At 44.8% G+C, this 22,023-nt stretch overlaps 1 protein-coding gene and 1 pseudogene across 2 annotated transcripts; both read right to left on the bottom strand.

The window, feature by feature from the left end:
* Positions 1-1,268: 1,268 nt before the first annotated feature.
* Positions 1,269-6,479, bottom strand: LOC311048453 (very-long-chain 3-oxoacyl-CoA reductase-A-like; the record flags this gene model as incomplete). The annotated part of the gene is made up of 4 exons (XM_084061711.1): positions 1,269-2,320; positions 5,970-6,017; positions 6,162-6,302; positions 6,392-6,479. The coding sequence occupies 4 exons, from the start codon at positions 6,477-6,479 to the stop codon at positions 1,269-1,271; spliced, it is 1,329 nt and encodes a 442-aa protein (XP_083917837.1).
* Positions 6,480-11,009: 4,530 nt separating this feature from the next.
* On the bottom strand, positions 11,010-13,153 carry LOC311048452 (very-long-chain 3-oxoacyl-CoA reductase-A-like; annotated as a pseudogene). Its single transcript has 2 exons — positions 12,196-13,153; positions 11,010-11,060 (listed from the first exon to the last, which is right to left on the bottom strand). The product of its transcript is annotated as a very-long-chain 3-oxoacyl-CoA reductase-A-like (transcript).
* Between the last annotated feature and the right edge of the window lie 8,870 nt (positions 13,154-22,023).

Here is a 22,023-nt window from a genome sequence, read left to right as displayed (position 1 = left end):
CTTCCTGGTTCAGGTTCTGTCAGTTCGCTTCATCTGTGTCTCAGCAGATCCGATGGAAAAGCTGTGAATGTTCAAGCGTTCATGAATACAAACACATCCATGTTCCTGCATGCTCTCTGGGATGGGGTGGTTTGGGATGCAGGGACCAAAATGTCAACTCTCCGAGTTAAAGGGATAGTTTACCCCCAAAATGTTTTTTTTCCCTATCGATTACTCACCCCATGGAGACTTGAATTCATGGATTTTTTTTTGTTTTTGTCACATTCCTAAACCAATAATTTGATGGCGGCGGCTCCGGTAGGAGACTCAAAGAGTCAACTTTGGGTCTCCTACCGGATCAGGGTTTCCGCAAGGCCGCCCGCCTTGACCGACAGGATTATATTTTACCGGCCAAATAATAAACTAGAAAATGTGCTCCTCGGAGCACAGGTCTCCGCCAGCGGACCTGTGCTATTTTAACTCTCCATTAATCCTGTCAATATTACATATTGTCACGTGTCACTTGACCGATGTTAGCTTGGCTGATGGATAGGTGTGTCACCTCAAAAGATATAAATGATCTTTAGAAGTGACACACCTATTTATAGGTCTCTATTTCATCATGCGTCTCGCTAGCCAATCAAAGCACACCCTTTCAACATATTGTCACGTGTCACGTGAAGCTTGACCAATGTTAGCTTGGTGGACACACGGAGAGACGAGAACGAAAACATAGTCTCCTGGCGGAGACAATGAATCGGACATATTATAATTAACGTCACAAGCATGTTTGAAGATAGGCTACATGCACCCAACTGCTAATTACACTTTGCAATCTGTTGCTGTTTTTATAGTTAACAAAATAATATTTGATTTGTGCTTCACCATATGACGGTGTTGTTGCGTTATAGATCAGATCGTTGTAGATCAGCTATTTTCCCAATTTTCAAATGTTATCAAAAATAGCAGATGCACAAAATTATTCAAAATGTTTAAAACATTTTTTATTTAAAACTTTGGATTTCTCTTTTTTACACAGATCTTCTCTTCTGGGGGTTCCTGGCACAAAACATTTTAAGATGGGGGTCCGCAGCCAAATACGTATCAGTTTGCGGGTCCTTGACATGAAAAAGATGACTGAAACAGACCGGTCACATGAAGTCTGAGATCCACGATGTCTGGAGATCCACATTAGAGCCATACTGATCCAAAGATTACACACAATTGGATCTTTTTTTAAATCAACATTGATGTCGGATAGTGGTTTTGATAGCTAATTGACTAGTCTCTCATTCTGTCTTCAGACCTTCAGCCTCCTGTGCTCTGTCATTTTGTTGAGGTAGCTGGTGCGCTGCAGATGGAGAAACTTGGCGACCAGGTATGAACTCTGGATTAAGAGCGTGTACTAAATGCCTAAACTGAAAACGAATGACGATGCTGCTGGGAATCAGCCAAGTGGACACCCAGCCCATCACAGCATGAGGGAAGTACCCGTTGGTCTGGCTCTGCAGACCCACGGTGGCCAGCTGGGCCGCTACATACCGTTCCGGGGTGGGCATGTCCAGGGTGGGCTTCCTGATACCGGCCATCTTAGTGACCACACCGAAAGGAAGAACGCTCTGGATAATTATTCCCCGATCCTTGTACTCCTCGTGCAGACCGCGCGAGAAAAAATCCACAAAGGCTTTTGTAGCAGAGTAGACAGTCAACAGAGGAAATGGGTCCATGCCAGTGGCAGAGGACATGTTGAGAATGATTCCTTTGGACCTCTCTATCATTCGGGGAAGCACTGAGCGTGTCATCTGGCACACTGAGGCCATGTTGACATTCATCATGTTTGTGATAAAACTGTCCAAATCTGGAATGTTGTGATAGTACTCAGCATATTGGTAACACACACCAACATTGTTGACTAAAACGCCGATCTCCAAGTCAGCCAGGCCAGCTTCAATTTTGTAGTAGATGTCTGTCCTGCCAAAGTCTACAGCTATGGTCTTTGTCTCAACTTTGAACTGTTCTTCGAGTGCCTTGGCCACATAATCCAACCTTTCCTGGGAGCGGCTGATCAGCACAATGGCAAATCCTCGACGGGCCAGCTCCTCTGTGTAGGATTTCCCGATTCCATCTGTGGCTCCCGTCACAACTGCCCATTTCCCCACCTTTGGGGTGAGAAGCTTCCCGTTCCCCAAGACCCAAATCCTACAGCCTGAGATCGATTTATATATCAGACATAACCCCAGGGATGATATGGTGAAAGCTCCGACCCAGAAGAGAGGCTTTTCTGCCTTAAGCAGTATGGTCTGAATATTAAGCAACGGCATGGCAAATAGCTTAGTGTTGACTGGATTAGTGGAGAGATCACATTTAAAGGTCTGAGAAAGAATGGGACTATGACGTCAGTCATCGTCATATTTTGGAAAGTGCACGTGATACTCCAAATTTGGGTATATTTAACATAAACAGATGGACAAGACATACTACATACAGGCATATGGAGATCTGAGGAATTTATACTAGGGCGATTCCCATTGGGAACGCATGGTTATGCAATACCCATTGTACCTGTTGTCAGAGTACCCATTGTACTGTACCCATCGTCAGAGTACCCGTTGTCAGATTACTTAGTGTAGTACCCATTATCATATCTAACTATATAAATGGCGAGCAACTTCCGCGCCCTCGGTGGTGACACCCCACAGCTCTGTGATCGACTAAACACAACACCGTCAGACCACATGTCGCCAACACTGTCGCCACGGCGGGCGGCCTGAATTTACGTTTCGCGTAGGGCACCTGGCATGCCTCACTACACCGTTCCCACCTCGCAACATAATTAATTCTACTCACCAAATGTCGGACACAACGGAAGTGGAAGCAGCTTCGTACCGTTTACCGTGCGCACGACCTCATCACCACAACAGCGGCCAGCCGCTGCGGGGTTTTTTTCCTTTTTTTCCAAACTTTTTTTTTGGTCACCATTTTCTCCAGGCACCATTTCTGGTGTAACGTCGGGTGTTTCTTTTCACCAGCCAATCACCTTTCACGTTGCCACGTCCGTTGCCACGTCGCGCTGACGTACGCTAAACAAGCGCTGCCGTGCGCACAATGCAAACGAGCCCAAAGGCGCGCAAAAATAAGCCGACCATTGCTTAGACACAAAGTCAGACCTGGCAACGCAGCCTAGGCCAATCCTGTGTGAGAGATCTACAAGCTATGGGCCAGAGACGCCACCGTATCTTAGCAACAACTACAGCGCTCACTCTCATTGGTCCTGTCACGCTAAGAGCAGTCTCCAGACAATGGCATCGCAGACAGCTTGCTGTTACTGCTGTAGCCATCACAGGCAGTTGCAGCACGATGGACAGGGCGCTGTGATAGCTGCCATGTCGCTAACGCTAATCTGGTTGTCATGCCTGCAGCGGCTGTGCAATCACTTTGTCAACAATGCACGTTCGTGTGGTGAATGTCTATATTGCTGCTCAGTTCGTCCATTGTACATGGTGTATGTTTGTGTGTGTCTTCTGGAGAACTATGTCGCTCCACAGCAACTACAGTAACTAACGTAATGGCAGGACCGCCACGTGCAACGCATGTTAGGCTGCATTATGGTCATGTAGTAATTTCAGATAATTTCGCTCCGATTACAGCAGTGTTTATCAACCCTTTCACGCCCCCCCCCCCCCCCCCCCCACAAATACACGTACTTGATCTGGGACCCCCCCATTCTGTTTGACTCCGTTCCACAAGTAAATATTGTGAAAATAGCCGATCTACAAGCTCGAAACGCCTCACATTGAGAGGCTTTGTAAGCTTGGAGATCGGCTATTTTCTACATGATTGCCTCTTTCTTACATTCTTTGCCAATGTGGCCCATGTTTTCATAGCATAGTTTATTGACTACTTCTGTTGCAGAAATGGCCATTTCCTTTACTTTCGGTTTTTTATTGTCTCCGCCAGGCCGAAAGGCATGGCGCAAGACTATGTTTCACCCCCTGTCCGTCCGTCTGTGATAGCTAATCTCTCACATCGTTGACTTGATCGCAGCAAAATAACAGCCCCATGTGGAGAGTCAGTGAGAGCTGGATAAACGACGTAAAATGTGTCAAAAGGAGTCTGTACGGCTGTCGATAAATGAACACATGACGTCAGTGGGAGAGGAGATATTGTGTCTTTTGGACAAACAGCAGCGTGGTGCTGATGTTTGTTGTGTCAAGCAGCTTAATGTCAGAGTGTTTGTGTTGGAGCGCCTCAGTGCGGCTGCAGAGTTCATGTGCAACCTCTTCCACAGAGACACAGAGACACTAGAAACTCTGCTGGGGAAAAAAAACACTGCTGGGCATTGACTTTCCTATGGACATTGATCTACACACTGCAGGTATATCTGCTACACACACAACATCAAACTACACACTGCAGGTATGATGCAGCGTTTGCATTACAGCCAGCATGCCAGCGTAGTTCCCATATGGTTTCAAGGTGGGCTAAACCATATGGACCCCATGTCAGCAATGTCAGCGGCATCCACTTCAGTCCCAACTGCGATGCCCATGCAGGCTATAAGTAGCTTCTACCTGGCCCTTAGGTGGGCCCCAACTAGCCATGTTTATGTGGGACCAAGGCGGGTCCTAACTGCGTTTGCCCATGCAGGCTTTAACTGGGTTCTACCTGGGCCCTAGGTGTACCCTAACCAACCACAGTGCAGTGCCCATCGCTCCAATTGTTGTGATGTCAGGGCTCTCAATACTGCACATTGGTGGAGGAGGAGGGGCCGCAGGGCGACCGCACACATCGCTGAACCAATGGTAGCCCACGGATGTTTCCTCTGTGGATTTACAATCTGCCCCTCTATGCCACATATCATCCGCACTACAGGGTCTTCACTGACCGAGCCACGGCCCCACTCACCCTCATGACGCTACGCCACTTAAACGTGCGGCAGCATGCGCTGGGTTGCCAGGTTTGCACAGCCTGCGCCAGAAACAAGCAACCACCTTCATGAAAAAAAAAAAAACACCGAAATGGTCCGCAATGTTCCAGGGGTGTCCCCGCGCGTCCCAACACTCCACAGGGGGTCAGTGGACCATCAGGGGGTCCGCGGACCCCCTGAAACATAACAAATATTATTTCTTCAAATTTTTTCCTTTTTCAAAAAAAAAATTCCACAGTTTCACTCCGGCGATTTCGGTCCCCCAATATACACACGGCCACGCTGGGCCCCGTGCGCGGCTGGGGTTGAGGGGGGCGTAGCCCCCCGAAACTCTAGTATACTTATAATAGGCCACTTAAAGGTCTATATTTGCCAACTCTTTTCGTCACAATGGTGTGGTAATAATTATGATGGTGTGGTGTGCCCATGATAGTCTCCTGAAATGTGTCTTTGCTGGTAGTCGTGTATTGCTTACTGTATGGTTATATCCTGAGGTGAGTGTCCCACCAGGACATGCCGCTTGAATGCCGCCAGTCCACAAATATGTAGAGGAAGAGGAAACATAAATAAACCCAAAAGTTACAGGTCAGAGATCTCAACAGTCAATAAATCACAAATTGTGACAGCACCTCTACGAATGTGCACCTCCCTGCGACTGGAAATCACACGCGCACCCACACACACACACACACACACACACACACACACACACACACACACACACACACACACACACACACACACACACACACACACACACACACACACACACACAATTGCTAATCCGCAAAATAACACAATACAAAGTCAAGACAACATTAACAATATAAGATAATTACCATAAAATTGCTTCATCAGTCAACTCACATATTTAAAAAAGAGCTTTGACAGTAATTTATAAGCTAAGTGTCTTCCTCTTAATCAATAGGGAGTGGCATATTATGTCATATAAAATGAGTAATAGTAATTCTCTTACAACATCTCCCAACTTGTCATTAAGTTTATATCATCATTTGGAACCTCAGAGAGAAACCCAATGCTCCAATGTCATAGGTAGGCCTACCTGTGCCAGCACAGATGCTCTGGCTGGTGTTTCCTGGACCTGAACGGACTGTGGGAGATCAGGAATACAGTAAGTCACATCCCACACAGCAGCCAGCAGCCACCATCCATTAATGTTTACGCATTAATCGGGAAACCTGGAAGTCTGCCTCTGATGTCACTTACTGTTAGTGTAAATGGCATACGGGATCACCTCGGCCTGGCCGCTGCTGCTCCCCCCGCAGCTGCTGCTTCTGCCCCTGAGGCTCTACTGGCCCGTGAAATGCCAGTCCCCGCACCAGAGCGTTATGCTGGGGATCTAGGAGCTTGTCAAGCTTTTCTAACGCAATGCTTTCTGGTTTTTGAACAGCAACCACAAACCTATGCTTTAGATCGTTTCCGTATATGTTACCTGCTCGGCCTGTTGAAGGGGTCCGCTCTCACCTGGGGCTCTGCTGTCTGGGAGGAACAGTCTCCAGTGTGCCAGTCCTATGCTGCTTTCACCCGTGAAATGAAGAAGGTGTTTGATCATCCTTTACGAGGCAAGGAGGCTACTAGACGACTCATGTCCCTTCGCCAGGGGTGGTGTTGCAGAGTTTGCAATTGAGTTTCGTACACTAGCTGCGGAGAGTAGATGGAATAATGAGGCTCTTCAAGGTGCGTTCCATAAAGCACTGAATGAAGACATCAAGGACGAGTTGGCCTGCCGTGACAAGTCGAAGGATCTCGACAAGTTAATTAGTTGCTCCATTCGTCCTGATAATCGCCTCCGTGAGCGTCGGAGAGAGAGAGGTTTCCGTTCTCAGCGGGTGGACTCGTCTTCTGGTGTTCCATTCCATGCGCCATTCCATGTTCCATCTCCAACCAGGGCTCCACTCCGTGTCTCACCTCCGTCCAGCCGCAGCGCTCAATCTCCGAGAAGCCCAGAGCTCCGCCGAGTCTCCAAATGAGGTCCAGTCCGAGCCAATGGAGTTGGGTCGTGCACATCTGTCCCTGGAGAAGACTCATCGGTTGCAGACCAACTCATACCTGAGTGTTATCACAGCCTCGCTCAAGTATTCAGCAAAGATCAACCTTTGTCTTTACCACCTCAGCGGCCCTACGATTGTCCCATCAACCTCCTGGATGGCGCTCCTCTTCCCAGCAGTTGGTTGTATGATATTTCTCGGCCTGAGCGGGAAGCATTGGAGAAATACATCCGGGACTCTGTGGCGGCTGGAATCATCCAACCCTCTTCATCTCCGGTGGGTGCTGTTTTTTTTTTGTTGGCAATAAAAGATGGCTCATTAAGACCTTGCATTGATTACCGTGGTCTGAACAATATCACTGTTAAAAACAACACGCTCCCCTACTGGCTTTTCTCTCACGCAAGCTTGATTTTGCAGAAAGAAATTATGATGTCGGCAACAGGGAGCTTTTGGCAGTTAAAGAGGCATTGGAGGAGTGGCGCCATTGGCTGGAAGGTGCTGTCCAGCCCTTTTGTATGGACTGATCATAAGAACTTGTCATACATTCAGTCAGCAAAGCGACTTAAATCATGGCAAGCAAGGTGGGCTTTGTTTTTTGGCAGATTCAAATTTTCTCTCACTTATCGTCCAGGTTCCCAGAATGCAAGAGCTGATGCTCTATCTGGTCAATACTCTGTGGAGGAGAGTGGTACCGATCCTGAACCCATTGTGCCACCTACCTGTTTAGGCTACTCGCCGCCGTCACCTGGGAGATCGAGTCGAGGGTCCTGCAAGCTCAAACTCAACAGCCTGACCCTGGTAACGGCCCTCAAAATTGTCTGTTCGTCCCTGATGCTGTGCGCTCCCAGGTCCTTGAATGGGGCATTCTACCCACAAGACCTAGTTCTGGCCTTCTTCGACCCCTGCCGGTTCCGAGTGGTCCGTGGTCACATATAGCTGTGGACTTTTTCACTAGCCTGCCACCATCAGGAGGTAAAACAGTTATATTGACCATCATTGATCGTTTTCCAAAGCTGTCCATCTCATTGCTCTGCATAAACTTCCTTCTGCTAGAGAGACTGCAGACCTCTGACATCGTCTCAGACAGAGGTCCCCAGTTCACCTCTCACGTATGGAAGGCTTTCTGTACAGCCCTGGGTGCTATTGCCAGCCTCTCCTCAGCTTACCACCCTCAGACAAATGGTCAGACTGAACGAGCCAATCAGGAAGTTGAGGCTGCTCTACGCTGTATGGCGTCTGCAAATCCATCCACCTGAAGTTCTCAATTGCCTTGGGTAGAATATGCACACAATTCTCTGTCCAGTGCCTCCACTGGTATGTCACCATTCCTCTGTTCTCTTGGTTATAAGCCTCCTATGTTTCCAGCTCAAGAGATCGAGGTAGCTGTTCCATCTGTCCAGGCCCTCATGCGACGCTGCCATAAGACCTGGAAGCGTGCCCGCGCTGCTCTTTTCAACGCTGGGTAGAGGATTCAGAACCAGGCTAATCGTCATCGAACCCCAGCGCCTCAGTACGTGCCTGATCAGATGGTGTGGCTTTTGGCCAAGGATATTCCACTCAGTCAGCAACAAAAAGCTCCTCGTTATGTGGGTCCTTTTGAAGTCATGTCCATCATTAACTCTTGTGCTGTTCGTCTGAAGCTCCCGGCTTCTCTCCGAGTACATCCTACCTTCCATGTTTCCCAGATCAAACCAGTTTCCACCAGCCCACTGGTCCCTCCAGCGCCTGCCCCGCCACCACCGAGGTTGATTGACGACTACCCGGCTTACACAGTTCAAAGACTGCTGGACGTTAACCGCCATTGGTCGAGAGCTGCAATATCTAGTGGATTGGGAGGGTTATGGCCGGGAGGAGCGTTCTTGGGTCCCTCGAAGATTTATCTTGGATCCATCCCTCATTCACCAGTTTCATCATGACCATCTGGACTGGCCCAGATGTGCGCCAGGTGGCGCACGTAGAGGGAGGGGTACTGCCACGGGGTACTGCCACTTTACCTTTCTCCCCCTCTTTCTAGTTCTCTCATCTAATTGCCAGACCCAGGGGGTCGGCCTACATGAGGCTTTGTCGGTCGGTCTGTCGGTCGGTCTGTCCCTCTTTTCCTCTGCCGGCCAAGTCCGGCCATTCAGATTTCAACCACTAGGGGTCTGGCAGTACCAGGTCTCCTGGTTCCCTTGTTATATGAGTGGAGACGGGGGTTCAAGACAGGAGGCGGTGACCTGATCCACCATTGCCTGAACCCTGCAAGAAACTTTACATTATGACAGTATTTTATACATAAAAAATAACACCCTGTTTGAAGAGAGTGGTGCCTTTGATGAGCACCGTATTGATGTTGTCATCAATGTTTGTTTATTGGACATACACCCGGACACACGGACACACAGACAAAGTCAGATATAGTGGTTGGCACCACTCAAAAAAGGAATTGTAGCAAAAATAGCAAACCTACAAACCCACAATGTTATGTGGCCTGTTTTGATTTAGGATACTAGAGGTTTGGGCCGCTTCACGGCCCTTACATCTAGGCCCGATCAGCTACATCACAGTTACGTTGCACCAGTGATCCAACTGATATGGCCATAAATGGAGATACGCAGTAGGGTGGGGTCCTAGCGGCCAAATGAAAGATGCTACAGCCTAAAAGAAGGAAAGTTGCTGTGGCTAAAATGTTAAAATGTAGTTTTATATTAATAACTGTATAATATGTAAGTACATTGAAGGCGGGGAAAGAAGCCTAAGTATTAGCCAGAGCACGTTTGGAGGCAAGTGGAGTGATCGTGTGCTGAGTAACCCCGGACGTACTTTTGAAGGCCATTTCAATTATAGTAGTAGGATCGGATATGCTATTTCCACTGTTTAATCTTTGGCAGGGTGGGGGGGGGGGGGGTATAGTTACAACATTGTTACAGTATCATGTTGAAGTATTTTGTCCAAAAACATGAGTTTTTTAAAAAAAAAAGGTTTTATCCATATTCTATATATTATTATTAATATAAACTAGAAGTTTGGGCCGCTTCGCGGCCCTCACATCTAGGTCCGATCAGCTACATCACTGGTACGTTGCACCAGTGATCCAACTGATATGGCCATATATGGAGATACGCTGTAGGGTGGGGTCGAAGCGGCAAAAAAAAGGTGCTGCGACCAAAAAGAAGGAAAGCTGCTGTGGCTAAAATGTTAAAATGTAGTTTTATATGAACTGTGCAATATGTAAGTACATTGAAGGCGGGAAAGAAGCTTAAGTATTAGGCAGAGCACTGATCAACAGTCTGTGGCAAGTTTGTAGGCAAGTGGAGTGATCGTGTGCTGGCCAACCCCGGACGTACTTTTGGAGGTAATTTCAATTATAGTAGTAGGATTATATATTAAATGCAGATTTGTTGGCAGTAGTTTTTCATTCAGGATTTGAATAGACAAGAACTTGTCTTGTATCTTAACCACTTCAACCTTTTGTGGACTGGTGTCAGAATATGACTGCTGTTTATGAGCTTTTTTTCAGGGGGTCCCCAGCAAAAGTAGTTAATTTTGCAAGCATCACAATCATTTTAACCACTTTATACATGTATATGTTGGCAAAAATAACATATCTACAAGCTCACTGCAAGCTTGTACATCTGTTGTTTTTTGAAAATATTTTTCAAATGTTATACAAAATAGCAGATGTAAAAAAGATATTCAAAATGTTATAACATTTTTTATTTAAATTTTGAATGTTTCATATTTTATTTTATTTTTAATTTTTTCACAAATCTTCTCTTCTGGGGGTCCCTGGCACAAAACATTTTCAGATGGGGGTCCGCAGCCAAATACATATCAATTTGATATGACATGAAAAAGTTTTTTTTTTTTAAGATATTTTTTGTGGCTTTTATGCCTTTATTTGACAGGACAGTAGGCTGACAGGAAATGGGGAGAGAGATGGGGGGAAGACATACAGCAAAGGTCGTCAGGAACGGGAATCGAACCGGCGACACGCTGTCATGCTGGATTACCAGTTTATGTGATATGCGCCTGGACCGCTAGGCCAGCGGACGCCCTGACATGGAAAAGTTTGACCGACTGACGTTAGATGTTAGATGACTGAAACAGACCGGTCACATGAAGTCCGAGATCCGCAATGTCGTGAGATCCACATTGGAGCCATACTGATCCAAACATTACACACATTTGCCAGATCACCCATATTACTTGTAATGTGATGTGACAATAAAGTTTGATTCTGATTCTGATTGATTCTCCTGTGCACTGACTATCATTCTTTTGAGGTAGCTGGTGCACTGCAGAGAGACACTTGGACATCAGGACGATGCTGATGCTGCTGGGAATCAGCCGAGTGGACACCCAGCCCATCACAGCATGAGGGAAGTATCCGTTGGTCTGGCTCTGCAGATGGCCAGCTGGGCCGCTACATACCGTTTCGGTGTGGGCATGTCCAGGGTGGGCTTTGTGATACCAGTCATCTTACTGCTCATGTTAGTGACTAGTCTTCTGTCTTCAGACCTTCAGCCTGATCATCGTGGACTTCAGAAGGCGGGAGAGAGAGCACGCAACCATCCACATCAATGGTTTTGCACTGGAACAAGTCGAGGACTTCAACTTCCCAGAATAAACATTTCGAGGGACCTCAAGTGGACAACACATACGCACACAGGTGGTTCAGAGTGAGCCCCCGCATTCTCAGGGTGTTCTACACCAGCACCATCGAAAGCATCCTGATGAGCGGAACCACCGCCTGGTTCTGAAACTGTACAACCGACCGCAAGGCACTACAGAGAGTGATGCGAACGACGCAGCGCATCATGGGCGGTGAGCTTCCCTCTCTCCAGGCCATACATGAGAAAAGATGTGTGGCTAAGGCCGGAAGCATCATCAAGGACATTTTCCATCCGAGCCATGGTCTGTTCAAGGCGCTGCGACACCCACAGCCAGGCAAGCGATGGAGGAGCATCGGTAGCAGCACCAAGAGACTCTTGAACAGCTTTTATCCAGCAGTAATCAGGCTGTTGAATGAGAACTAAGCCTGTAGACACTGTGCACTGAACTGTGTCTTTATGTACAGGTGATCTGATCTTCTATGTTTTAATTACAGACACATTCTTCCCTTAACTTATTATGTACATTAGCCACTCTCTTAAATGCACTTTACTGTACTTCTACCTCTATCTATCTTTTAATTGTATTAATGAGCTTGTACAATTAAGAATTTCACCCATATTACTTGTAATGTGATGTGACAATAAAGTTTGATTCTGATTCTGATTGATTCTCCTGTGCACTGACTTTCATTCTGTTGAGGTAGCTGGTGCGCTGCAGACGGAGACACTTGGCCATCAGAACGATGCTGATGCTGCTGGGAATCAGCCGAGTGGACACCCAGCCCATCACAGCATGAGGGAAGTATCCGTTGGCTCTGCAGACCCACGGTGGCCAGCTGGGCCGCTACATACCGTTTCGGTGTGGGCGTGTCCAGAGTGGGTTTCGTGGTACCAGTCATCTTACTACTCAACTTAGTGACCACAGCAAAAGGAAGAACACTCTGGATAATTATGCCTTGATCCTTGTACTCCTCGTGCAGACCGCGGGAGAAAAAATCCACAAATGCCTTCGTAGCAGAGTAGACGGTCAACAGAGGGAATGGGAACATGCCACTGGAAGAGGACATGTTGAGAATGACTCCTTTGGACCTCTCTATCATTCGGGGAAGCACTAAGCGTGTCATCTGGCACACTGAGGCCATGTTGACGTTCATCATGTTTGTGATAAAACTGTCCAAATCTGGAATGCTGTGATAGTACTCAGCATATTGGTAACACACACCAACGTTGTTGACTAAAACGCCGATCTCCAAGCCAGCCAGGCCAGCTTCAATTTTGAGGTAGATGTCTGTCCTGCCAAAATCTTCAGCTATGGTCTTTGTGTCGACTTTGAACTGTTCTTCGAGGGCCTTGGCCACATCATCCAACTCTTCCTGGGAGAGGCTGATCAGCACGATGGCAAATCCTCGACGTGCCAGCTCCTCTGCATAGGATTTTCCGATTCCATCTGTGGCACCCGTCACAACTGCCCATTTTCCCACCTTTGGTGTGAGAAGCTGTCCATTCCCCAAGACCCAAATCCTAAAGCCTGAGACCATTTTGTAGATCAGCCGTACCCCCAGGGAGGATATGGTGAAAGCTCCGACCCAGAAGAGAGGCTTTTCTGCCTTAAGCAGTAAGTTCTGAATATTTAGCAAAGGCATGGCAAAAAGCTTAGTGTTGACTTAATGTGTGGAGCGATGACATTTAAAGGTCTGAGAAAGAATGGGACTATGACGTCAGTCATCGTCATATTTTGGAAAGTGTGATACTCCATATTTGGATATATTTAACATAAACAGATGGACAAGACATACATACTATTTCTATTCTAAGCTCTGATGGAGTTATTTTGATTGATCATAATTTGTCTAGTGCCCTAAACCTGCTTTAAATGTCAAATGAATATAATGCTGTCATATTGGCCTAAACTCTGTCATGTACTATTCTGCTATTTCTCTGTCTATGCAAGGTCAAACTAGCTACAGGCGTTCTGTGGCTATCAGTTGTTTTAAGAACACTGTATCTCGGTGTTCTCTGCGCTAACAATTCCTTCAGCGCCACTGAAGTCATCACTGACCAGTGACAGGTCAGACCCGAGGTCAACGTGTTATTCGAGACATGTGGACGCTGTTTATTCAAAGATAAACTGTCACACCATCTTCATCATCTTCATCATCTACCATCATCATCCTCATCTGACGACGACGTAATCATCACTATCCACCAATAGCAGGACGACACCTCTAACGGCTGGACGCTTGATGTATCTTCAATGATGTCATATGTTTATGTTACTGGACGCTGTTAAAGTCCAGGGCTTTCTCTGTTTAACGGGAGAGAGGCGACGACCGATGATGCGTGAACCTGCTGATACTGTAACCTTCCATTACTCTCTCTCTCTGAATAATAGACTTTCGTTACATCCAATGGCTGCCTGTGTCCTGAGTCTGTTTTTTTCTTGTCGCCTTTGATGAAAGTTACCGGTACTTATATACATACTGATGTGATGTTTCTGCCATGCATAAGTATCTATACATATGGGTGATAAGGAAAAAACCTACTTTATCAAGCTCCATCTCGAAAGTCATGGAAAAAATAGTCTATGAACAGGTCGACAAGTATCTTGCCGAGAAAAATCTAATCTACAAATTCCAATCTGGCTTCAGAACAAACCACTCCACTGACACATGCCTTCTCTATTTGAACGACTCTATCAAACAAGAGATCGAAAAGGGCAAATATTGCGGCATGGTCATGCTGGACCTCCAGAAGGCTTTTGACACCGTTAATCACCCAATTATGATCAATAAGCTCAAAGCAATAGGTTTTGATGACACGTCAGTGAACTGGATGAGATCCTACCTGGAAGGGAGGGAGCAAGTGGTGGAAGTAAACGGCACCCAGTCCCCCCCCCCTCCCAGTGACTTGTGGTGTTCCCCAAGGAAGTATACTAGGGCCCTTACTGTTCCTGATATATGTGAATGACATGTCGTCAGCCTGCGACTGCAACCTGTTCCTGTTCGCAGATGACTCGGCCCTGCTAGTCTTGGACAGGGACAGGCTGCAGGTTGAGAAAACTCTCAGCTCTGAACTCAACAAGATCTGCATCTGGCTCTCCGACAACAAGCTCTCATTACACCTGGGCAAAACGGAATGCATCCTCTTTGGGTCCACTCCTAACCTCAGAAAGGCAGAGAGCTTCACGATCAAAGCGGGTGATGATATCATCAAAAGAAAAAACGAAATTACCTACCTGGGCTCTATCTTGGAGGCTGACCTCTCTGGTGACAAAAATGCTGAAAAAACGATCAAAACGGTCCACAAAAAAACACGCTATTTGCGGAGTATTGATCGTAAAGTCAGTAAGAAGACTCTGAAGACTCTTGCAGTGGCCCTCATACAAGGTCATTACGATTATGCATGTACTTCGTGGTATCACAACACCTCCAAGGCCTTAAAAACAAGGCTCCAAACATCCCAAAACAAACTTGTAAGGCTACTTCTTGGCCTCAATTACAAAACCCATCTAACCCCTGATCATTTTGATAGGATTGGATGGCTTAGGGTTGCGGACAGAGTACAGCAACTTGCTATGGGCCTGGTCTTTAAGATATACCATAACATTGGGATCCCCCTGTATTTGTCAAAATACTTCCAAAATGTTAATGATGTCCATGATCACAATACCAGAGGAAGCTCCACAAACCTTGTCCAACCCTTTTTTGGCTCAACAAAGGGAAGTAACTCGTTCTCATGCTATTCATCAAAAATGTGGAACGCCCTACCAAAAGGAGTAAAGGAGTGTAAAACCCTACTCTCTTTCAAAACAGCCCTAAAGATACACCTTCAGGAGGCTGCAATTGGAAAATGGCCCCTGTCTAAGTCCTAACCTAACCTACCCCCCTACCCCCCCCCCCCCCCTCTCTCCTTCTCCCTTTGTACATATTTCTCACTCTTCATACCAGTAACCTGTAAACTGATTGTATGACATTCTATAGTAGTTGTGTATATCTGTCTGTCTCTTATATGTCATCATGATTTGTGTGCATGGGGAACTCATTTGAAACAAGCTCAGTGCTTTTATGAGTCTTCCAGTTTAGTAGACCTTGTATTGTGAATTTGTACTTCCATGTACTGTTGTTCTCATGTCTTACTAAATAAAGTACATCAATCAATCAATCAATACAGGCATATGGAGATCTGAGGAATTTATACTAGGGCGATTCCCATTGGGAACACATGGTTATGCAATACCCATTGTACCTGTTGTCAGAGTACCCATTGTACTGTACCCATCGTCAGAGTACCCGTTGTCAGATTACTTAGTGTAGTACCCATTATCATAGTATTACAGTTTTTCACAATTGTTATCACACAAAAAGCGAAAATTTGGCACAATTTGCACACCCTTCACTTCATGTACTAATCGCTCGACCCAATTTGGCACTACTTCACACTGTCTTATCTGCATTAGATTCTGACTTTCCTTCTTTACACTCTGATGACAATTACATTATCACCTTGTGGTCACACTACTACACACAATGTTCAGTTGTTGCTGTCATGCACTAGGGTAATACATGGCAAAAATAGGGAGTCCACACAAGGTCAACATTTAAATTATATTTATTATTCTGAATTAATTAAAGAATATGGATAAACAAAAAAAAACACGTATGAGGTGTGAGTAAGTCAGTAACCAGTAATGTAATGCAGTGTATGGATGAGTGGAATGTTCTGTGGCAAGTGTTGTATAAGGTGTGTAAATGAACTGAAAACAAAAGGGTTAGGCCCCACAGGCCAGGTAGCAGAGATCCTGCTTTCAGGGAGGAGAGAGAGAGAATGAGAGGTTGTGGGAGAGCTCTCTATCCACCTGTTTCCTAGGCTTTTCACTGTGTTCCACTTCCTGTCTTTTGATCCAATGAAATCCAATGAAACCGGTCAGATGACTAATGATATCCAATGAAATCCGACAGGAAGTGGAAAACACACAGCCAAGAAACAGGTGGATATACTCTCCCAAACCACCTCACCCAGCTGCACCCAGTTGGTCTAACGGCCTGCTCCACTCCGCCCTACTCACTCAGACCACATCCACACGGAGACGTTTTTGGGTGAATCCGCATAAGTTTGTAATCGTTTTGGCGTTTCGTCCACACGGAGACGGCGTTTTAGGTCCGCAATACGCTTCTTTTTTAAAACGTTTCTGTGACATTTTTGAAAACGTCTCCGTGTGGATGTGGCCTCAGGCTGGCCATCAGTGAAGGCAGAGGGGGCAGGGCCGTCACATTGCACACACTTCTCAAGTAAAATCTCAAAGCATCAATCTACAACACACCTTGTGGTCCAAACACTACACACAATGTTCAGTTGTTGCACACACTTGAGCAGCCCAGGTGGTGCAAATTGCTCACCAGACCTGAATGTTTAGAGATTTGAATATTTGTGTGTTGTAGATCGATGCTTTGAGATTTTACTTGAGAAGTGTGTGCAACAACTGAACATTGTGTGTAGTGTTTGGACCACAAGGTGTGTTGTAGATTGATGCTTTGAGATTTGGGTGCAGTACGTTAGTCCGACAGCGCATCCGACGTTTCAATACTAAACCCGAACCAAACCCGCACCCTAACCCTAACCGCACGCGGATGCCACATAGTCGGAGAAAAGGTCTGTCGGATTATCGCATGCCTCCCGCTCCAGTGCCTGAGTGGTTCCAGGACCACCCGCATTTTTCCGTTCTGTACCTTCCACCTTATTCTCCTTTCCTGAATCCCGTTGAAGTTCTTTTCAACTTGGAGGTGGAAGGTATATGAACGGAACCCACAGAGCCGGGTCCCACTGCTCCAGGCCATGGAGGAGGCTTGTGGCTACGTCACTGTTAGGGCTGTGAATCTTCTGCTATCTCACGATTCGATTCGATTCTGATTCTTGGGGTCACGATTCCGATTTTTTCAAAACAAACGATTCTCGACTGAAAAATATTTTTTTTCTATTCAAAAAGATTCTCGCTTACAGTAAAAAAAAAAATCCAATTCAAAATCGATACTGTATTTTTTTCCCCGATTCAGCCCAGAACTTGCCACTTGCCACATCGATTCTGAATCGTCCAACATGAGGGCTTCATGCATGGCGCATGAAGCCCTGACAGGCCTCAACAGTGACTAGGGCTGCAGGAAAGAATCGAGGCTTTTCTTCCAACGCTGCTTGGACAGGGAGAACATTACCTGTGATGTGGATGAGGCCCTCTGGCCAGACATGAACCGGAGACATGAAGCCTAAATCATGTAGAGAAATAAAACTTTTTTGGCTGCATATTTGTGTTTTGTTTTATGTTTGACTATGAAAAAGGTAGGCCTACACTGAGTCATTTTACAAAAGGAGAAATGGCTCATTAATTGTCATTCATATGGTGTGTTCCATTTATATGATTGTGTTTTCAATTTTGCCCTGCAGTGTGCTGTAAATGCTTGGTAGTGTGCAGCACATGCTTAGTTGTGTGTACTGTAATGAATGGTATGTGCATGTCATTTGAAAATATGGCTGTGTGTACCAAATGAAAACACAAGTTCCATTTTGTGAACAGTTAAGAGATTTGATGGCAAAGAGTCATCTTGCGAAGGGAGTGTAGGGTTTAGCATTTTGTGTGTGAGGTTTTCAGTTTTATGTGTGCAGTTTTGAGAAAGCCGTTATTGTTTTGAGAAATGTGTATTAACAATCGTGAAAAACTGTAAAGGCCACTTAAAGGTCTATATATGCCAACTCTTTTTGTCACATTGGTGCGGTAATAATTATGATGGTGTGGTGTGCCCATGATAGTCTCCTGAAATGTGTCTGCTGATAGTCGCGTATTGCTTACTTTATGGTTATATCCTGAAGTGAGTGTCACCAGGACATGGTGTTTGAATAGAGTCCACAAATATGTATGTAACACTATTATATGTGGGAATGTGTAGCAGCACAAAGTCAGGACAAAATACATGGTTAAACCAAAAAATGGACAATGAAGCTAAACTTAAAATAAATACTAAACAAAATAAGAAGGTTTTAAACACGAGAGAGAGAGAGAGAGCGAGACAGAGAGAGCGCAAGGAAACACATAAGTAAACTCAAAAGTTAGAGTCAGAGATCTCAACAGTCAATAAATCACAAATTGTGACAGCACCTCTACGAATGTGCACCTCCCGACTGGAAATCACACACACACACACGCACACGCACACGCACACACACACACACACACACACACACACACACACACACACACACACACACACACACACACACACACACACACACACAACACGCCTGCACACATGCACGAACGCATGCACACGAAACTTTCTATATATTCTCAATGAAAGTCCACTGCTGCCGTGAATTCAGCTTTTCTTTAGGGCCCACTCGCACGCGTCTGAAGCGTCGGGTTCCCCGTTTACTTCCATTCTCTGGGAGCAAATGGGGTGCAGGCAACGTGTGAAGTCTGACATGGAATTGATTGATGAACCTTGACCGGGTGTCAACCAATAGTTAAGAAGCCTCGTCATTGACCCCACTTAGTTGGCAGCCATTTTGTTTGTAGTTTTTTTTTTCAATAAGTCAACACTTCAATTTATAACGAACTACACAGCACAGCCCTGCAAAGACAACATGGGAAATTGACATGTCTGAAGCATCGGCTTGCATTGACAGCAACTTGTATGAAGTTTGTTTGTTTTGTTATGAACGTTAAAACAAAATTGTTTAGCCTATGTTACTTAATTTACAAATAATGTATAAATGAACATTTCAGTAAAAGCAACTCATTTTTATGTCATATGTGATGGTAACAGGTACAGTGGGCCCCTGACACCTCTGAGCACCTTTCTTTTCCCAAATATGTATTTTATTTTGATTTATTTTATAAATGGGGGCCAAATATATACTATATTTTCTTATAACATTTAACGCCCAATATTTCTACAACTGCTACAAATTGCTGAAAACCTGGGGATGGATCACCATGTAATTTTGGGCATACATTTTTATCTGATATTGTACCATGCATGTTCAAAATATGGATTCTAAATATTATTTCTGACTATTTTCCACAGCATTTATTCTTTATTTTTTTACAGTTAGGAAAAAAATGGCAATTTAACATTGAGGTGCCCACAATGTTTATGTGACCATTTGACCTGTTAGGGGCCTTCAACGTTTTTCAGGCCAAGGACCCCGTAGCTGAGAGAGGGACCCCACAACATACTGTATAAAATTGTGTTTAGGCCTACACATTATCTTTTCTATTAATATGTCGGATTCACGCCAATGTCCGACATTTAAAGGGATATTTCACTTTCAAACATGTTTGGGTTCATTTTAACATCTAATCAGACTTTTGTGAGCAGCACCCCAGATAGTTTTTACATTCTTTGATTCAGTATTTAGATGATATTCATTTTATCAGACACGCCACCTTCTTTTACAAACCCATACTGTAACTTCAAACTCCATTATAACCATGTTAGATTCATTTAAAACACACTCTTTGGTTCTGGTGACTGATATTTCTAATACTTGAGGGGGCTGTGTTTTTTCAATAACTTTTTTCATTTAATAAAATGAATAAAAAACATTTTTTTATAAAATATCTATTTTATAAAATATTTATTTTATAAAATATTTATTTTATAAAATATTTATTTTATAAAATAAATATTTTATAAAATAAATGAAGAAATTAATTGAAAAAAACACAGCCCCTCACACATTAGAAGGACAATATCAGTCACCAGAACCAAGGACGGGTGTTTTCAATGAATCTAACATGTGGAGTTTGTAGTTACAATGGGTTTGTATAGGAAGGCTTGATAAAAGGAAAATCAAATATCTAAATACTGAATCAAGCAACTTAATGAAGTCTGGGGTGTTCACAAAAGCCAGAGTAGACGTTAAAATGACCCCAAACATGTTTGAAAGTGAAATATCCCTTTAACCACTTAAACCCTCAGGCCTAAATGTGACATTTGGCTGTGTACTTGCATAAAAATATATAAAAGAAAATCTATCACACAAAGATTTGGCGGCCCCCCCTATAGTAACTCTGAGGACCCCTAAGGATCCCGGATCCCCGTTGAAGACCTGTGACCTGTAGCCTGTGACACATCACAAACGTAATTTAGCACATCATAATTATTAGGCAACACTGCTCTCTGACAAGATGTAACACGAACAGAAATCTGCTGAGTGCTTCTTATGACACAACTAGCATTCCACACAATTCTGTGTGCGCGTGCGTGAGTTTCAATCATGTTTTGACAGCATCACTGTTTATTCATGGTTACTCTATAACAGTGGCTCTCAAAGTGGGGTCCAGGGACCCCCAGGGCCAGGGGTCCCCAGCTAAATTAGTTAGGCTATAGCATAACAGTCAGTCCACTCCACCATTAACCCCCTATGGCTATTTAAAAATAACCAATCTTCAAGCTCAGTGCGTTGCAATGCGTTATGAGATTGTAGATCTGATATTTTCCTTTTTTTCTTTTGGAATATTTAGAAAAATATTTTAACAAGATCTTGCATGGGGTCCTTGGCACACATATTTTCAGATGGGGGTCCGTGGCCAAATACATATTAATTTGAGGGGCCTTGACATGAAAAAGTTTGAGAACCACCGCTCTATATGGACCTTTTATTTTGAAATGTTGGTGTGCGCGTGTACGTGCGTGCCCGTGCCCGTGTGTGTGTCATCGCTCCACCCTCCCTCCTCCCCTATCCGCCAGCGTTGCCATGTCTGCTTATTATAAGCAACTTTGGGCTTGTTTTTCTGTAAAGTTGCTTGTAAATATTAGAAGTGGGTTGCGGTTTTTTGGGCATGTTTCTAAAAGTGTAGTTGCTTATTTGAGCTTGTTTCCTAATGTCGTTTAAACTTCCTTAGGACACAACTAGCATTCCACACAATTTTCAAGACAAGGTCGGACCCCCAAATTAATAGGTATTTGTCCACGGACTCCCCTATATATTCTATATAATGCTTGATATAGGCCTACCAGATTTGTGTTAAGGGGGTCAAATATTTAAAAAAAAAATCACGAATGTGACGCGTTGTGAGCTTGTAGATCAGCTATTTTCAAATAGCCAAGTACATTAAAGTGCTCGCGTAGCGGTAGCTCCAATCGGAACCTCTCCCTCCGCTGTATAGCTTCGAGATGAGGTTCCTCGTTTGTCGGTGCCGTTTGAGCGAAAAATGTCCGCACATTTTCCACTTTACATGTTTCTTACCCCTTTCTGCACATCGTATCCAAAAAGTAAAGGTTTTCTGAAATACTCTCAGATGTTTGAAATTTTAACATACAATAACATCTATCCAACGAGTTGAAAAAAAGCGTTTAAATCGCTTCTCTCCTCAGCCGGTTCCATAATATTATGCATTAGAATATGCAATTCAACATTTGACCAGTAGGGGAATCAGTAATGTTATCTCTACGGGCGCAACTTCCGGGTATGTCTTAAAACATTTAGGAGAGAAGCTATTTAAACGCTTCTTTCAACTCGT

The sequence above is a fragment of the Gymnoscopelus microlampas genome (assembly GCF_963454915.1).
Source record: "Gymnoscopelus microlampas genome assembly, chromosome: 7".
NCBI lineage: Eukaryota > Metazoa > Chordata > Actinopteri > Myctophiformes > Myctophidae > Gymnoscopelus > Gymnoscopelus microlampas.
Note: the sequence above shows the minus strand (reverse complement) of the source record. Positions and strands in the feature narration are given on the sequence as shown.